We start from the raw sequence: 17,984 nt of genomic DNA on the forward strand, positions 1-17,984 counted from the left end.
GGTATCTTAGCCTGACCAGACAAATAAGAGACTACCAGTATAAGGTAGACTGAGACTGTGTCACCTGAGACAGTGAATAAGAAAAGAGATCTTGCCTGTGCCAGCCAGAAAAAGAATTTTTTTCTGCCATTATGGGACTAGAAAGACCTATAACCTTACATAATAGCATAGATTATTAACAACCACGTTTTGTGTTTTCCCCATTGGTGTGACAGTTGGAATGTGCAGGTGAGGTCCATGCCTGACTTGAATGAAAGGGGAAGATGGTGGGTGGTATGGATAGAAGAGAAATGGACTTACCTTTTCTGCTGCAGCCACTGGAGCATCATTTCTCTGTCCTTCCTCTTGAGGTTGCCATGGATACGCCTTTGTGCGGTGACTTAAGATTGATTTCCATTATGATCAGGTGATGACGTGGATTTAAAAAGAGAAAGGACAGAATGCTCTGTTTCTGGGGAGTGGCCAGGGAGCTGCCCAAAAGGCAGAGCCCAGCACAGCCCAGGTGGCTGTGGCTTTTTTGGCTGCTTTGGCTTTTGCTGAAGTTGTGAAATGGTGCATCTCTCTTTTTAGAGCGCAGGCTCAGGGTTCCCTGTCTGCAGGGTCCTAGTGCCAGGGACTTGCTGGTTGATTCCTGGAGAGGAACCAGCAGCAACTTCAAACAGGTTGTTAAGGGGGACTCCTGCTGACACTGGAAGGTTGCAGTTCCCGACTTCCGCTCTAGTGCCTGTTGCCTTCCTGCCAAAGGTCCTTTATTGAGCATAAGTGGGACATATTGTGTAGCTTTCCTTGTTGGCTCTTGGAGGTCTGGGCCCTTGGGAGGTTGGCCTGTTAGTCACTGGGTATTCCTGGAGTAAGGGGATACTTTGGGAGAGGGAGAGAGCTGCAGATTGGGAATGGGCTGCAGACAGTTCTGGGGATAATGAAGAGCTGGAGAGGAAAAGAAAGTCCATTTAGGGTCTAGCCCTCTCCGTATGAGATCTGTAAAGCAGATATAGGAGTAGGACCTGGGAACAAAGGGCTCTCTGTATGCGTTTTCTCTCTGGGTTCCTGTGTGTACCTAGAATCCAGTCTTCCAAGCTTCCAGCCCCCGCAGCTTCCCTCCCCCCCTCAGTGAGCATAACCTTTTCTTTCCTGAGGGACTTCCATCCACACTTACCCCTTCTCTGCCATCCTTTCAGAGATGTCCGATTTTACCCTGGTCTTAAGGTCTGGATCTTGCTAATTACCGTTGTGTTTCATTTTGTCTCTTTGTAACCAAGCTAGTCTGTGCCCAGTGCCTAATGCAGTTCAGTTCAGGTGTGAACTGAAGACTGCCTGGATTTCCTTTATGAGTGGGATCAGGGAAATCAAACAGTTGGGTTAGGCCACGGTCAAGGTTAGGTGAGGCAAGACAAGAGGAGGTAAAGGGCTTAAAGGATGCTGGGGTGTCAGTAAAAGCAAGAGAGAAGTGTGCAGGCTGGGTGCCAAAGAGGCTTTTTCTCCTTAATTCCCAGCAGTCTACCTGTTATCCTGTCATATTCTGAAATGTTCTCCAGGATCATTGGTAACCAGTTTATCAGACACGGATTTTCGCTTCCTCTCTTCCTATTTTCTTAGACATTTTAGTCGTATTTAGTATCACTGGGGAGGAAAATAGATTAGACATCTAGCGAATATCTCTTCTCCTTGGCTGAGGGAACATGCAACTTGGAACTGTCCCATGTGACATGGGGTGGGGCCAGTTGGCTGTGGAAGGATTAGGTACCTGTCAAATGTGCCCCTGCTGTTTTCTGGCCATGAGACTCAGAGTGAGTCTTGGACTTCTGAGACTCAGTCCATCACCTGTAGATGGGAGATAATGGGCCCTGTTTTGCCTGCATGACAGGTGCATTTTGGAAGGAGATAGAGGAATACATGTGTTAGTGTACACACATAAATTTGCCCCAGAGGAGGCCCTAAGAACAAGACTTACTTTCTCCTAATGCTTTTAGTCTTCCTTCCCATCCCCCCACCAATTCTGTTCATGTTTTCAATCATCGTTCTTCCATTACTCATGCTTGAAAACTCCTGTTTATTCATTCATTCACTTATTCCTGCATTCATTTATTTATGCAGAATTTGAGTCCCTACTGTGTTGTGTGCATGTCATCATTGATGTACCCTCTCAATCACGATGAAGACGATGTCAACAATTCCTTGAGCACATACTCTGTGCCAGGCCCTGTGCTAAATGCTTTGTTTCAATCGTAGTGAATCCTCACCACTTCTCTGCGAGGTAGGCATTACTTCCCCCTTTTTACGGATGAGGTAACTGGGGCTCTGAGTTAAATATCTTGACCAGAGTCATACAGGTGAGGAAGTAGAACCAAAGCTGTAGCCAGGTCTCTCTGTCTCCAGAGCCCATGCAGGCCTGCTGCCTCTTATCCCATGTGTAATCTTTTCGTCTTCCCAGGGCGTTTTGCTACTGTCTCAAAATGGGCCCCTTTCCTCTACTCTTTGGTTCTCTCTCATGAACCTGGTTCAGACCCCTCCTCACCCTTTGCTCATTATTGCAGGAGCCCCCTTGCTGTTATCCCCGTCTTTACCAAGTTGCTCCTGCCTCCACTCCATCCCACTGAGCCACCGGTTTGATCTTCCTAAAGTGGTTTTCATTATGCTAGTCCCCTGCTCAGGAAGAGACTGGCTTCCTGTTGTTATTGGATCAAGTCCATCTATCTCTACATGTTGTTAAACTCCCTGACTATCCATACTTAACCTTCTAGTACAGCGGTTCTCAGCCTGTGGGTCACGACCCATTTGGGGGTCAAACGACCCTTTCACAGGGGTCGCCTAAGACCATCGGAAAACACATATATAATTACATATTGTTTTTGTGATTAATCACTGTGCTTTAATTATGTTCAATTTGTAACAAAGAAAATACATCCTGCATATCAAATACTTACATTACGATTCATAACAGTAGCAAAATTACAGTTATGAAGTAGCAACGAAAGTAATTTTATGGTTGGGGGTCACCACAACATGAGGAACGGTATTAGAGGGTCGCGGCATTAGGCAGGTTGAGAACCACTGTTCTAGTATATCTCAATATTAATGTATTTATTTAGCCAATAAATATTTGACTCCATGAGCTAAGTGTGATGGGGTCATAAAGAGAAGTGTGGGCTCCATTTTAAAAGACTTGTAGTTTAATAGACGAACCCGTCTTGAATTCTTCACTTTAATCCAGCTAGTCTTCTTTGATATTCCCTAGTGCAATGATCGGCAAACTGCGGCTCGCAAGCCAGATGCGGCTCTTTGGCCCCTTGAGTGTGGCTCTTCCTAAGCCTTAGGAGTACTCTAAGTTAATAACAATGTACCTACCTATATAGTTTAAGTTTAAAAAATTTGGCTCTCAAAAGAAATTTCAATCGTACTGTTGATATTTGGCTCTGTTGACTAATGAGTTTGCCGACCACTGCCCTAGTGAAACAAAATTGTTTCTGTCTCCACTCATACTGTGTTCACAACTTAAAGTGTTTGTAGATCTTTCCTCTCAACATACCCAAAACACAACCTAAAATCTGAGGCATAGTCAGGCACCCGTTTTCTTTCTGGCTCATCCTTTTCCTGTCTGTAATCCTTATAATATTGATTGTATAGATATTTTATTTTAAGACTTAGATACCATCTGTTGCCATGTCAGGTGATTTTTTTTTGTACTTGTATGGCTTCTGCACTTTTTACAAAGCACTTTTATGTGTTTTGTCTTATTCAAGCCTCATAACATTAATGTAGATAATTATTCCCATGTTATAGAAGCAGAAACAGCCTCCAGTAAGTCAGGTGGCTATATATACACATGTATGGCTAGTGAGTTGTGAGGTTGTTCTTAGATCTCAGCTCTTGAATTTCTGAAGGCAGTGTGTCTGGAGGAAGAGCATGGCCTTGGGAGCCTGCAGCTATGTGATAACAGGATGTGCGGAGGGTTTCAGTGCAGGCTTAGCTGCAGTTTTGGCTCCTTTTCTCACCTTCTGTGTAACTTCAGGAAAGTGGTTCAGTTCTCTGAGCCTCAGTTTCCTTGTCAGCATTCTCTTTGGCCTGCCTTTCCATGGTGTTGCTGTGATGTCCAAATATGATAATGCTATCATCATATTTGTTATTGGCTGACTTTTGTTGAATACTTACTAAATACCAGGCACTGTCTTTTTGTTTGTGTTAATCCTCACCCAAGGATATTTTCCCCATTAATTTTTAGAGAGAGTGGAAGGGAGCGGGAGAGACAGAGAGAAACATCCATGTAAAAGAGAGAGACACATTGATTGGTTGGCTCCTGCTCACGCCTGGGGATTGAGCCTGCAACTGAGGTACGGGCCCTTGACTAGAATTGAACCTGGGACCCTTCAGTCCGTGGGCAGATGCTCCAAACACTGAGCCAAACCAGTTAGGGCCAGGCAATGTCTTAAATATTTTACATGGATTATCTCGGCTAGTACTCCTAACAGCTCTTTGAGATATGTTCTTTGATTTTTTTCCAATGGACAGCTGAGGGAATTGAGGCTCAGAGCTGTTAAGTGGCTGGACCAAGTTTATGTAGCTACCAGGTGGTGAAGCCAGGAATTAGACGTAAGCAGCCTGAGTCTGAAACCAGAATGCTCCGTAGACTGTAAAGTGTTCTGAGCATGTGAAGTCCATGCTGCAAGGATCTGCATGGCCCCCACCGCCTGTGTAATAATGTTTAGGGAAGAAAGGAGGCAACATGGAGATTTTGCGAGAGAGGAGAAAAGTGGTTTCCTGGGGGATCTGGCCCGGACTAAAGGTGTGGAGAGGTGTTTTGGGGTTTCAGACCTGGCTGTTGGCCATCATTCTACTATTAAGCTCTCTGGCCTGCCTTAGAGGGTGGAGGGGAGGAAGACCCAGGGAAACCCAGTTCAGACAAGGCCCAGTGGAGCCATAGGTCAGACCCCTTGTTGGCTACTTAGTAGCAGCGACCCCGGTCTGTTGGTTCTTACCCATGTTAGATGGGTAAAATGAATGAAGCAGTATCGTTACATAGTCCTCTGGAGACCGTTTACTAGAATTCACCATCTTATTAAGCATTTTTGTTTTTTTAAAATATGTATTTTTATTGATTTCAGAGAGGAAGGGAGAGGGAGAGAGAGAGAAACATCAGTGATGTGAGAGAATCACTGATTGGCTGCCTCCTGCATGCCCCCCACTGGGGATTGAGCCTGCAACCTGGGCATGTGCCCTGACCTGGAATCGAACCGCGACTTCCTGGTTCATAGGTTGATGATGCTCAACCACTGAGCCACACTGGCCGGGCAGCATTTTTCATTATAAAAGTAATACATGGCTAAAAACACTTCGTGAACTACTGAACTATAGAAAATAAACCATCTGATCATTTTTATTAAGGAGATGTCTGTGAGGCAAGGCCAAGAGTACAAGGGGCAGGTGGTCGAGGTAAACTGGTCCTTGTGCTTTTGGCCACTACCCTGTGAATCCAGTTGAACCTGATAATCTTAAGGTTCAGAGCCTGACCCTTATAACAACCAGACGGGAGAAGAGGGACTGGCAGTCTTTGCCATCCAGGTGGGGCTGGGGCATTGTCTTGCTTTGCTGTGTGCATGACGTTGCCTCTGCTACTGCCCTTCCTTCGCTGGGTATTGGGCAGGGCCTGGCTCCTCGGGCCCAGCGTGAGATTGAAATCCAGACCCGAACATCATGAGTCTGGACCCTGAGTCCAGAGTGTAGAGAGGGGAGGGAGAAGAGCACCAGAAAGGGGTGAATAACCCTGATTTTGGCTGTGTGGAGGCCCTGGCAGTTGATGCTTTCAGGCCTGCTGAGGCCTCACATCCTGGGGGAAAGTGTGCTGTGGGTGTGGAGGAGGAATGTCAGGGCTGCGCTCTGGAGATGAGTGCTGAGGGTCTGTGGCTGGGCCTAGCCCAGTGGTTCTCAACCTTCTGGCCCTTTAAATACAGTTCCTCATGTTGTGACCCAACCATACAATTATTGTCGTTGCTACTTCATAACTGTAATGTTGCTACTGTTATGAATCGTCATGTAAATACCTGATATGCAGGATGGTCTTAGGCGAACCCTGTGAAAGGGTCGTTCGACCGCCAAAGGGGTCGCGACCCACAGGTTGAGAACCGCTGGCCTGGCCCCATAGTCCCTGCCCTTCTTGTCTGGCCTAGGTGAAGCTTGGGGGCACTAGGACCCAGATGCTAGCACGGTCCCTGACAAGTCTAGAGCAGCACTAGCGCAGAGTGAGACTCATCAGCTGGCAAGCAGGATTCCTGTCTCTGGGCTCAGGAATCTTCGGGCAGCAGAGGGGACTTGCTCCTCAGTCCCCACCTCCGTCCCCACCCGCATCCCAGCAGGTCCATGGACTGGGGTGGGCCGCGTCTGATGGCTTCTGTGTCTGTCCACGCGGGCCTGGGGCCCTGACCCTCCGCCTGGGTTTCTGCCTTTTCTCTCTGTCTTTGGTCAGCCAGGGAGGGGGTAGAGGCCAGGCCTGGGGAGCAACATGGCCCAGAGCAAGAGGCACGTGTACAGCCGGGTAAGTGGCCCTGATCTGCGATGGCCCTGGGAAGGCTGCTGGGAGAGGCCTGGTGCCTATGGACATGGCTGTGGGGGCTGGGGAGACAGGCTGGAGCTGGGACGGGGCCATTCGCAGCCCTGATGGTTAGGCTGGACCGGCTTCCCCTCCCGGAGTTGGGGACAGGCGAGGCCCAACCTTTGGCTTTATTTGGACCTCAGGGCAGAGGTTGGTCATGGGGGATAGACAGTCTTGGGGACTCTGAATGGGGTCGGTGGACTGGAATGGCTTTATACTAAAGCCTTTCTTCGGAGCCGCTTTGTTGTTTGTCACTTGCTTTCTCTCTCTTCTGGCTGTGATTGAATCAGCACCCACTGTTGTGTCCACCTGGATCTGAGAGGCGTATTAGGGTTGGGAGGTTGGGGAGCGTCTCTAAGTTTGGGGCCAGCCTTGGTGTCAGTGTCAGTTCCTTTTATTGATGGGTCCGTGAGAGGCACCCTACACATCCCAGGTATGATTTGGGGTCTTGGGGCCTCTTGGAGCTGCTAACCTTCCTTACCTTCCTGGATATGCTCTTTGGGAAAGGGAGTTAGGGGGTGACATGCTCTTGCACAGCTACCTTCTGAAGCCAAGTGAAGGCATCGGGAGGGAGCCTGTGGAGTCTGTAGGACCATGGTGTCACTTCTTCACACCTCGTTCATTTGTGTGCTGCAAGGCCCTGGTTCATGGAGCTGCTATTGCTGAAAATGGCTCAGGTGTGATTTTCTTCTCAACCACGGGCCTATTTGGAACCTACTTTCAGTTGTGTCCTGTCATCACTGGTGTGTCAGAGACGGGAGCTTCCCAAGGACAGTGTTTAGTCTATTCCTTTGCCTTGTCCATCCTCAGAGTGCTAACCATCCATTTGGACTGCTGGCCAGTCTCAGGGGCAGGGTGCAGGACAGATCTGAGGAACCTGATTTCCCTGGCCTTTGTTTTACTTTTTGTAGCAATATAACATGGGGGGGGGGGGGGGGGGCGGGCGGAGAGTTGGCGGAACAGTGCTCAGGTCAGGAAGAAGGGAGTTAAGTTAAATGGTTCAGTGGGCTGCAGTGAGGCAGCCAGGAGTGTCATGGTAGGTGTGTGGATGGGGGTCAGGGGAGTCAGGTCAGGAAGGATGGTGATGACTTGAGGGCTGGAAGGAGGCACAACTGTGTGCTTCTGGAAGAGAGGCCTAGGAGAGCTGTTTAAACAGAGGGAAGACAGGCGACAGTGGGGGTGGGGGTTGGTGGGGTTGCCTACCGAATCACCCATCTTTCCAGCTCAGGCTCCCGAGTCAGAGCTTTGGGTTGTGGGGAGCCTGTTCTAAATGGAGTTATTTGCTTGAGCTTCATTCCCTTCTTAAGTGTGGGGGGCAGTGCTCCTGAGAAAGCAGCCATGTGGTGACATTCACAGATCTGTCAATAAATTCTGATTTGTTATAAAATTTAAATATAAACTCTTAAAAATTCTGTCAGATTTCAGAAGAGTTTAGAGAAGTCTTAGAAGAAGACTTTTTTCAGAAGGGAATTTGGGGGTCCACTTCACCCTGTAAGTGGGGTCCAGGGAAGTGACTCCTGGCCCTTTTTTAGTTCAGGGTCCTGACTGGGGCCCTTCTTATGCATTAGGAAGACACCTTTGAGGGCTTTAACTGGGTATGTTTGCATGTGTCTTTCAGACACCCAGCGGCAACAGAATGAGTGCAGAGGCCAGTGGCCGGCCCCTGCGAGTGGGCTCCCGTGTGGAGGTGATTGGAAAAGGGCACCGAGGCACTGTGGCCTATGTTGGAGCCACACTCTTCGCCACTGGCAAATGGGTGGGCGTGATCCTGGATGAAGCAAAGGGCAAGAATGATGGAACTGTCCAAGGCAGGAAGTACTTCACTTGTGATGAAGGGCATGGCATCTTTGTGCGCCAATCCCAGGTACTCACACCCTTCCTCTGTGTGCGAACACACATGTTCACATGCTCTGTTGCATGTGCAGCTAATGTGTTGATGCTCCCTTTTTCTGGGCATGGACATAAGTCTCTGGTTGAGAGAGTGGGAGGTAGTGGGGGAGGGAAGATTGAAGATATACCCTTATCTTCTGCTCTGTTTGGGGTCTGGGGAAGGCCCCATATTACAGCATAACCTTATTAATATGGTTTTATTGAATCTATTCTGTGGCCTCAGATCCAGGTATTTGAAGATGGAGCAGATACTACTTCCCCAGAGACACCTGATTCTTCTGCCTCAAAGGCCCTCAAAAGAGGTAACAACCACCCACTTAAGTTGCCACTCCACATCCAGGAGTCCATAGTGGAAAACAGTGGATCCTAAGATTTTCCCATCATCACCATCTTTTTTTTTTTTTTTTAAATATATTTTATTGTTTTTTTACAGAGAGGAAGGGAGAGGGATAGACAGTTAGAAACATCGATGAGAGAGAAGCATTGATCAGCTGCCTCCTACACACTCCCTACTGGGGATGTGCCCGCAACCCAGGTACATGCCCTTGACCGGAATCGAACCTGGAACCCTTCAGTCCGCAGGCCGACGCTCTATCCACTGAGCCAAACCAGTTAGGGCGATCACCATCTTTTCTTGTTATAACTTTCCTATCTGCCATAATGTTCTCTTGCTTTCTACAGAGGGAACTGACTCAGCTGCAAAGACCAGCAAACTGGTGAGTGGTTGGGGTGGGAGTGGGAAGTAATAGAGAGGAGGGGAAGGAAGAAGAGAGAGGAGGGGAAGGAAGAAGAGAGAGGAGGGGAAGGAAAAAGAGAGAGGAGGGAGACCCAGTGCCAGGCAGGTAGAAGCCATAGGTGAGTAAACGGAGTTAGCCTTCCAGCCTCCATCCTCCCTGGAAAGGAAGCTTTCTGGGTATGAGTTGCTGTTTTAGGGGTGAGTAAAGGTGGCAGCAAGGAACAACTATTAGGGCCCAGAAGTTCAGGCTCAAATGGGACCTGGGCTAGGGGTGAGAGGAAGGACAGGTCTGACCCTAGTATGCTGTTGTCTACTTCCTACCTTTTGGTACCCAAGCTTGCCAAGATCTAAAAGGTCTGAGGGAAAGGGGAGGGGAGGAGCTAGAGGAAGAAGGGGCTCTCCTGTTCACAAATGAATGGTAAGGAGCTGGGCCTCTGCCACCTGTTTTAGGCGGTATGCAGAGGGCCCATCCCAGCTCCTTTCGCTGCTCCGCACAGGGTGTGTGAGGGGGGCTCAGACTCTTCAGCTCTCTGGCAAAGGTGTGGACCCCCTCGAACAGCCGTGGGCAACATACGGCCCGTTTGAAATGAATAAAACTAAAAAAAAAAAAAAAAGACCGTACCCTTTTATGTAATGATGTTTACTTTGAATTTATATTAGTTCACACAAACACTCCATCCATGCTTTTGTTCCGGCCCTCCGGTCCAGTTTAAGAACCCATTGTGGCCCTCGAGTCAAAAAGTTTGCCCACCCCTGCTCTAGAACCTGGTCGTTGAGGGACCCCTCACCTCACTTACCCAGAGCTTGGCAGTGACCTAACTCCCTCTGTCCCTGTGCATGCCTGCATTGATATTAATACCTACGCTCCGGATGTCTGGCCAGTTAGCCAGTGTGATGTCTGTTCTCTAACTCTTCCCTTTCCTACTCCTCATGCAGCGGGGACTGAAGCCTAAGAAGGTGGTGTGTTTACTATTTGTGCCTGGGTGGGTGAGGGCCATGAGCCCCCTCCCCAGCTGACCTGCATGTCTCAGGCTGCTGCATGCATGTGTGTGTGACCTTGGGCTGGGCTGGCCAGAGGACATGGCGGCCTTGTCTTTCAGACTGCTTTTGAGGCTGCAAGAATATCAGGCTCGGTGTCGAGGCCCAGTTAGCATTCATTAGGACAATTCCTGCGCTTCCTTGCCTCAGGACTTCTAGTCAGAGACTGAGATCACTTGACTGTAAATAGCAGCAGCATGGACTGGAGCCTTCACTGGGTTACTGTGGGTTCTTTCTTAGCCCGAGCTTGGGGCAGTGGGAGGAGAGACTTGGAGAGCTGGGGATGCGGAAAGTACTAAGTGAGGTGGTTGGGCAAGGAGTGGGGAAGTCATATCACAGTAAGAACATCCCAGGTTGGAAAGCCTGAGAGTCTGTGTGGCTAACTCTGGGTGGGCACTGCCATGAATGCCCACCTTCACTCTGTTCCTCCAGTCTTTCCCTGCCTCTTCTTTCCTCTGGTGTTGTGCCCGAGGCCCACCTCCTACCCCTTGCAGTCTTCTGTCAACATTGGAGTGGGGCGCAGTTCTTCCGTTGCTGCCATGGCCACTTCCTCACACCAGCCCGTGCCTTGGGCCCATGCCCAGGCTGTCTCTGACCTGCATGTGCCTGTCTGACCTGTATGTACTGTGCTGTACGTGCGATTCTGTGATTTCCGTGTTGCCAGCCTGTCTTAGGCCCCTTTGACCTTGCATGGAAAGCTATGGATGGGGTACAGTGGGAGGGAAGAGGAAAACATCTCCCTTCGACTCTTGGTTGGTGATGGGTCTTCACTTTGAAGTCTTGGCATAGAAGAGACCACATGCTGGAACTTGCTTTGGGTCTTGGCTCAGGTGAGAATGGGAAGTAAGAAGGAAAATAATGCTCTAAACCAGTGGTTCTCAACCTTCCTAATGCCGCGACCCTTTAATACAGTTCCTCATGTTGTGGTGACCCCCAATTTTGTTGTTACAAATTGAACATAATTAAAGCATAGTGATTAATCACAAAAACAATATGTAGTTATATATGTGTTTTCCGATGGTCTTAGGCGACCCCTGTGAAAGGGTCATTTGACCCCCAAAGGGGTCGCGACCACAGGTTGAGAACCGCTGCTCTAAAGGATGCTGGACCTATTCCAAGGTCGTAGAAATTTGGCTTCTTCCCTTAATTATTGTCTCCTGGTTAGGGCTCTCTCACATCAGGCCTCGAGTAGAGAAGAGCATGGACCTGTAGTCTGATGTCTATGGAGGAGTTCTGGCCGCAGCCTGACCTGATATTGGTGGGGCTTGAGCCATGCCCCAGTCCTGGGGGAAATGTGGCAAAGCCCAGCCCGGCTGCCTGAGCTGGGATATAGTGCCCCTCTGCTCCTGGTCCCCCCAGGTCTCCTCTCCCGTGTTCTCTCACAGCAGCTCACTTAGCCAGGGAACAGGGAGCTAACTCCAGAACAAAAGAACATGCTTTGAGAAGGAGGGCAGAAGAGAACCCAGACGTCTCTGCAAGGTGCCAGTCCTTTCTGGGAGCCCTTTAGAGACAGACTTGAACCTGCCTACAGCCAGGGGAGGGTCATTAGAGCTGCTGCTGAAGTCCCCAGGGTTTGTGAGTCTCACTGTGTGCCCCGCAGAGCTAATGCCACTGCAAGAGGGGTGCTCTGGGTGTGTGTGTGTGTGTGTGTGTGTGTGTGTGTGTGTCTGATGAGAAGAGACAGAAGTAGAGTTGATGGGGTTGCAGGCTGAGGGGAACATGAGTATGAGCAAGGTTGATGGAGCAGTGATCCCTGCCCAGTGATGCACTGGCCCCAGAGGGTACTATTTCTGGAATGGCCCCTAGCCCAGTTTCTTGGAACAAACACTTGGGGATGGTCGGCGAGGGGAGAGGGAGGAGCCACACACGTGTACACAAATGTACACACACATTTCAGAGGGAGGAAGAAGCCGGGCGGGCTCTGCGCAGGGCTTTGTCCAGTCATGAGGAGGAGGAGGAGGAGTCTGCGGAGTCTGGCGGTTGCTAGGTGACCGAGGAGCAGTGGCTCCACCCCCGAGGAGCAAAGGAGGGTGGGTGCATGACGTCAGGTGGAGCTGGTGCTGCGGCCACTGAGGCTGCCATAAGCCTAAGCTGGAGAACTGGGCCGGCGCCTCTGTGGTGCCCGCAGGAGCCTGGTTGCCCCTCTGTGCGTCTGTGGGGCTTCTGCATCCAAGGCACAGCCATTTGCAGGCTGGGAAGCTGCTGGCCGGGAAGCTGAGGCTGCATTGTTGGGATTTGATGCACTAATCTGTCTCCGCCGCCTTTCCCTCTGTTTGGTCTCTTCCCCTCCCTCCCTCTGTCTGTCCTTCCTCTGTGTGTCCATCCTCTTCTGTCCCTCCTCTTTCCTGTCCTGGCTTTCTTTGGTTTTCTGCAATGATGAGACAGGCACCGACAGCCCGAAAGGTACTCTTGCTTGTTCTGGTCCTGCTGCCGGGTTGCCAGGGCGATGGCAGCAGGCTGCTGGGGTGGGGGTGGGGACTTCATCTGTCTACCTGGTTGGGAGGAGGGTAGAGATGACGGTGGGGGCAGGGAGAGGTGTGTGTCACTCCCATGGCCCATGCCCTGAGCATTCTGCTCCCTGCCCTGCCTGCTTTTGGCTCTGAGTCTGTGTTCTAGGCCTTGTACCCAGTGGCCTTCAGGCTTGGGGTTCAGGCAGTTTCTGCTGCAAAGCAGCTCTGGGAGCTTCCTGTGAGAATCTGGGGAAGCAGGTTCAGATGTCTCTGCCTCCAGCAGACCTGCCTCCCCTGACCTTTGCTAGAATGACGCTTGGTTGTACTCCCAGCACCCTTCCCCCCACCAGGGCTTGTATCAGTGGGCTTTCCCAGGATGGGATGAAGACCCTAGAATAGTTTTTTCCTACAACCTGCCGTGGAGGCTTAGCTCAGGGTAGGAGGGGTGGGGGTTGGTTTCCTTGGGCTCAGTGTCTCCTACAAACGGGGCCCAGGCCAAATCTTGTCTTGGCTGGAACCAGGAGATACTGGGTAGCAAGAATTCTGTTTGGGGTTGAAGTTCATCATCTATTTACCACTTTGCAGTAACCCGAGGGATTCTAGATTGTTTTCAGCAGTAGTTTATGTATGCTGCTGTCCACCCCCACCTCCTTCCTTGCAGCAGGGTGGGGTTACTTTGCTGAGCTCTGGGCTTCTGGCTAATGCAGTATTCACGGTCCTGACACCTGAGCCCTCTGCCCTAGGGATGGAGACTGCTATAGGATCAGTTCCTGGGCAGCGGGTGGAGTGGGGGTAGGGACGACAGCAGTGTTGTTCTGCCTTGTGGCCTGATCTCCCTCTGTTGGGTTGGTATCACTCACCTCTGGTCTCCTGTCATCAGTCTTGTCACTGTTACTTCTAGGGGATCCTCTGTGGAGTCCAGCACTTGAAAGAAGGGGGCTGACCTGGGAAAGTCCTTGGGAGTGGTGGGTGGGCAGGGCCTCTGGCTCTGGGCTGGACTGCCAGAAGTTGTTTTCAGAAGGCCTGGTCTCTGGAGACCTTTTCTACCAGCTGCTGCCTTTGGTCCCCTGTGGCTCAGTTCAGGAGAATGGGGTTCTGGGATTTCCAGGGTGTTTGAAGTGGTGAGGTCTGCAAGGGTTGGGCATAAGTGGGAGAAGGAACCAATGGGAGGTTAGAGTTCTGAGTTCCTGGAGTAGGAACAAGATGATTCACTGGAGGGAGAAGTGGGTGGGCTGGGGGTGAGGGTGGGGTGGCTAATCGTCGCCCCATTGCTGTTACCTCTTCTGCTCTCATTGCTGTCCCTTTTCCTGTCTATCCTTGTGCCACTATCCTTTCTTTCCTGACTTCTCTGGCTCCTGTTTCCTGTCCAGACCACAACTCGGCGGCCTAAGGTGAGAAAACACAGGCCTCTGTGCAAGCCATTGCAGAGTGTGCACACACATTCCAGGCATGTGCATGTATGTGGGCATGTGTATGACCAAGCAAAAGTTTGTCACAGTGCATCCTGGGTTCTCTCTTCCTGGGAGTGGGGACTGAAGGTAGTGACAGGTCACTCCTGGGGAAAAGACTCTGGCTTTTGGGAGGACGCCTGAGCCAGTTGTTTGAATGCAGAAGAGAAATGAGAGTGGTTGTGGTTAAGGCAGGCTTTCTTGAAAAGGGTGTTTTGACTAGTTTTGACGGAGGCAGGGATTGAAAGACAGGTGAAGAAGAACCTGGCCTTACAAATGTCAGGGGACAAGGAGGTAGGCGTGTTTGTCTGAACATGTGGTTTCTGAGCGTCGGCCCATCATGAGAGCTTCCGAGCTCAGCACTCCATGGAGAGCACCGGGCAGGCCTGTCTGCTCCACGACCAGGGGCCTCAGGGCAGCTTTTCCACCCAGCCCTGCACAGCCCGGGGAGTGGTGCCTGGTGAGAGCCTCTTGGTCTTGGAGGAGGGAGACGGCAGAAGGCGTGGCTGTGCTGGCCTTGCTTCAAGGGGGTGTCTGTGATACAACCTTCACCTTGGCCCTTTTACATGCAGGGTCCCCTGAAATAGATCAGGGGAGGGAGAGTCAGCTTGACTCCCAAAGAGCAGGGAGGGCCAGGCCGGGGTGTAGAGCTTGGTACCCCACCTTTAGCCCAGTCTTCTCCGGGAACTTGAAAGAGAACAAACTGCAGTCTATTCTTTCTCTGGAAATGACACCGAGGCCCTTTTTATCTCTGGGGGAGGAGGGCGTGGGCCCAGAGCATGATGGCATTGGGAGGACTAAACCGCTAGAATGATCATAAGTGGGTCACAGAAGGGAGACCTAGGGAGTAAGGGATCCTGCTCTGAGGGGAGAGTGCCAGGGCTGGGAGGAATGTGGGGCCAGTGCCAAGGGAGGAGCCTTATAATCTTATGTCTTCCTCCATCCCTTCTTCCCCTCCCCTTCACCTCCCTCCCTCCTCCCTGTCCCTTGTCACTATCTCTGACTGTGTCATTTTCTTTCTTCCCTTCACTGTTTCTCTGTTCTCATTGTGCTTTGATATTCTCTGCCTTTTCCTTTTCTGTCTCCTTCCCTCGCCATATTCTCATATTCTGTCTTTTTCTCTTTCACAACCTCTGCCCCCTACTCTTTCTCGTTGCCCCTACCCTCTCTGAATAGCCCACCCGGCCAGCCAGTAGTACTGGGGTGGCCGGAGCCAGTAGCTCCCTGGGCCCCTCTGGCTCAGCATCAGCAGGTGAGCTGAGTAGCAGTGAGCCCAGCACCCCGGCTCAGACTCCGCTGGCAGCACCTGTCATCCCTACGCCGGCCCTCACCTCTCCTGGAGCAGCCCCCCCACTTCCTTCTCCCTCCAAGGTAAGGACTGGGGCAGGTGAGGATGAGCCGAGACACAAAGAGGCCTGTGATCCTGGCAGGTCTTGGACATTTCCCAGGGTTGGGGGAGATCCAGAACTCGGATTGGAAGGGTTGGGACATGGCATTTGGGTTCCCTGCCACTGACTCAGCTACACTTTCTCTCTGCCCTTCTTCACACTTTCCCCATATGTTTGGTCTCTTCTCAGATATTTATATGCCACTTGCTTTTGAGTCTGGGGCTGGAATGATGTTAGCACACATTCCTATCCTTCCTCCTCCAGCTGAGACATAGAAGCTCCGGTGGGGAGGAGGGGGACACTGTGCACAGAACAAGGGGTCTCTTTGCAGGAGGAGGAGGGGCTGAAGGCCCAGGTACGGGACCTGGAGGAGAAACTGGAGACCCTGCGGCTGAAGCGGGCAGAAGACAAGGCGAAGCTGAAAGAGCTGGAGAAGCACAAGATCCAGCTGGAGCAGGTGCAGGAATGGAAGAGCAAAATGCAGGAGCAGCAGGCAGACCTGCAGCGGCGCCTCAAAGAGGCCAGGAAGGTGCGACTCAGGAGGAAGGGGGGGGAGGGCGGCGGGGCTGGGAGGCCTGGGGCCTGAAACAGTGTCCTGGAAACTCAGCGGGAGCCAGAGCCTGGAACATTCTGTGAGATGGGGCGCATGAGGCCTTCCTGTACCTGTGCCCCCACCAACCTCTACCCCCCAGGAAGCCAAGGAGGCGCTGGAAGCGAAGGAACGCTACATGGAGGAGATGGCGGACACTGCCGACGCCATCGAGATGGCCACCCTGGACAAGGAGATGGCTGAGGAGCGGGCGGAGTCCCTGCAGCAGGAGGTGGAGGCGCTGCGGGAGCGTGTGGAGGAGCTCACCACTGACTTGGAGATCCTCAAGGCTGAGATCGAAGAGAAGGGTAAGGCCCGGGGCTGCGGGGGCAGACGGTGGGGCTGGAATCACGGCTGAAGGTGTTCATGGTTTTCCTCAGGCTCGGATGGGGCTGCATCCAGTTATCAGCTCAAGCAGCTTGAGGAGCAGAACGCCCGCCTGAAGGATGCCCTGGTGAGGTAGGGCCCCTCACCGCTTGGCTCCGGAGCCCACTCGCCTGTGCAGACGCGTTGAGAGCGCCATTGCCCAGTGACCCTGACACGCTCTCCCTCCTCTCCCCCCCGATCCCCACAGGATGCGGGATCTTTCTTCCTCAGAGAAGCAGGAGCACGTGAAACTCCAGAAGCTCATGGAAAAGAAGAACCAAGAACTGGAAGTTGTGAGGCAACAGCGGGAGCGTCTGCAGGAGGAGCTGAGCCAGGCAGAGAGCACCATCGATGAGCTCAAGGAGCAGGTCTGGGGAGCCCAGCCTCTCTCCCAGAGTCCCCATATTGGTCCCTTCAGACTCCTGTAGGTGCCTCCTCTCTAGGCACCTTTTAGCAGCCCATCTCCCCATTCCTTCCCTGGAACACAGGTGGATGCTGCTCTGGGTGCTGAGGAGATGGTGGAGATGCTGACAGACCGGAACCTGAATCTGGAAGAGAAAGTGCGGGAATTGAGAGAGACCGTGGGGGACTTGGTAAGAGGAGAGCAGAGCCCGACTTCTGACCTGGATGAAGGGACTAGCTAAGAGAGGGACTGACACATGACCCCTGACCTTTGAGCAGGGTGTATGGTGAGTGGACCCACCCTGGCTTGCTACCCTTACCCTGCTTTTCCTTTGCCCCAACTCCCTCGTGGTCTCCCAGGAAGCAATAAATGAGATGAATGACGAGCTGCAGGAGAATGCACGTGAGACAGAACTGGAGCTGCGGGAGCAGCTGGACATGGCGGGCGCCCGGGTACGGGAGGCCCAGAAGCGTGTGGAGGCGGCCCAGGAGACAGTTGCAGACTACCAGCAAACGATAAAGAAGTACCGCCAGCTGACCGCCCACCTGCAGGTGCCTGTTCACCCTTGCTCTCCACCCAGGATCACCCCAGGGCTCCCTCATGACCCAGCTGTGCCTCACTGTGCATCTCTGCTCCCAGGATGTGAATCGGGAACTGACAAACCAGCAGGAAGCATCTGTGGAGCGGCAGCAGCAGCCACCCCCAGAGACTTTTGACTTCAAAATCAAGTTTGCTGAGACGAAGGCCCATGCCAAGGTCAGGAAAGCGAGTGGGCGGGAGAGGGGAAAGTGCTGGGAGCTCAGCTTGAGTGTGGTGTGGACTGACCTGGTGTGGGGTTCCTGGGGGCGGGGAAGCAGGGGACCTGGTGGAACAAGGCAGCGTGGGTCTGGGACTCTCAGCCTGGCTGAGAGCCTGCCTTCCTGTCCACCTCACAGGCCATTGAGATGGAACTGAGGCAGATGGAGGTGGCCCAGGCCAACCGGCACACGTCCCTGCTGACAGCCTTCATGCCCGACAGCTTCCTTCGGCCCGGTGGGGACCATGACTGTGTCCTTGTGCTGCTGCTCATGCCTCGTCTCATTTGCAAGGTACG

General features: G+C 52.0%; 1 protein-coding gene across 7 annotated transcripts in view; it reads left to right on the top strand.

The window, feature by feature from the left end:
* Positions 1-6,191: 6,191 nt before the first annotated feature.
* The window catches only part of DCTN1 (dynactin subunit 1), a 19,180-nt gene continuing 7,387 nt past the window's right edge, over positions 6,192-17,984 (top strand). The window contains exons 1-16 of one of the 7 annotated variants that reach the window (XM_006760010.2): positions 6,192-6,526; positions 8,202-8,447; positions 8,697-8,775; positions 9,155-9,189; positions 10,146-10,166; positions 12,633-12,650; positions 14,068-14,088; positions 15,322-15,516; positions 15,865-16,062; positions 16,226-16,430; positions 16,503-16,581; positions 16,697-16,856; positions 16,977-17,081; positions 17,251-17,442; positions 17,531-17,647; positions 17,827-17,979. In XM_006760010.2, coding sequence (XP_006760073.1) covers positions 6,494-6,526; positions 8,202-8,447; positions 8,697-8,775; positions 9,155-9,189; positions 10,146-10,166; positions 12,633-12,650; positions 14,068-14,088; positions 15,322-15,516; positions 15,865-16,062; positions 16,226-16,430; positions 16,503-16,581; positions 16,697-16,856; positions 16,977-17,081; positions 17,251-17,442; positions 17,531-17,647; positions 17,827-17,979 — 1,857 coding nt within the window. In that variant the 5' untranslated portion in view covers positions 6,192-6,493. Of the gene's footprint in view, positions 6,527-8,201; positions 8,448-8,696; positions 8,776-9,154; positions 9,190-10,145; positions 10,167-12,101; positions 12,651-14,067; positions 14,089-15,321; positions 15,517-15,864; positions 16,063-16,225; positions 16,431-16,502; positions 16,582-16,696; positions 16,857-16,976; positions 17,082-17,250; positions 17,443-17,530; positions 17,648-17,826; positions 17,980-17,984 lie in introns of those variants that run through there. The other 6 variants (XM_015561504.1, XM_015561505.1, XM_006760015.2 and 3 more) reach the window with 6 other exon arrangements.

The sequence above is a fragment of the Myotis davidii genome, unplaced genomic scaffold (assembly GCF_000327345.1).
Source record: "Myotis davidii unplaced genomic scaffold, ASM32734v1 scaffold1477, whole genome shotgun sequence".
NCBI lineage: Eukaryota > Metazoa > Chordata > Mammalia > Chiroptera > Vespertilionidae > Myotis > Myotis davidii.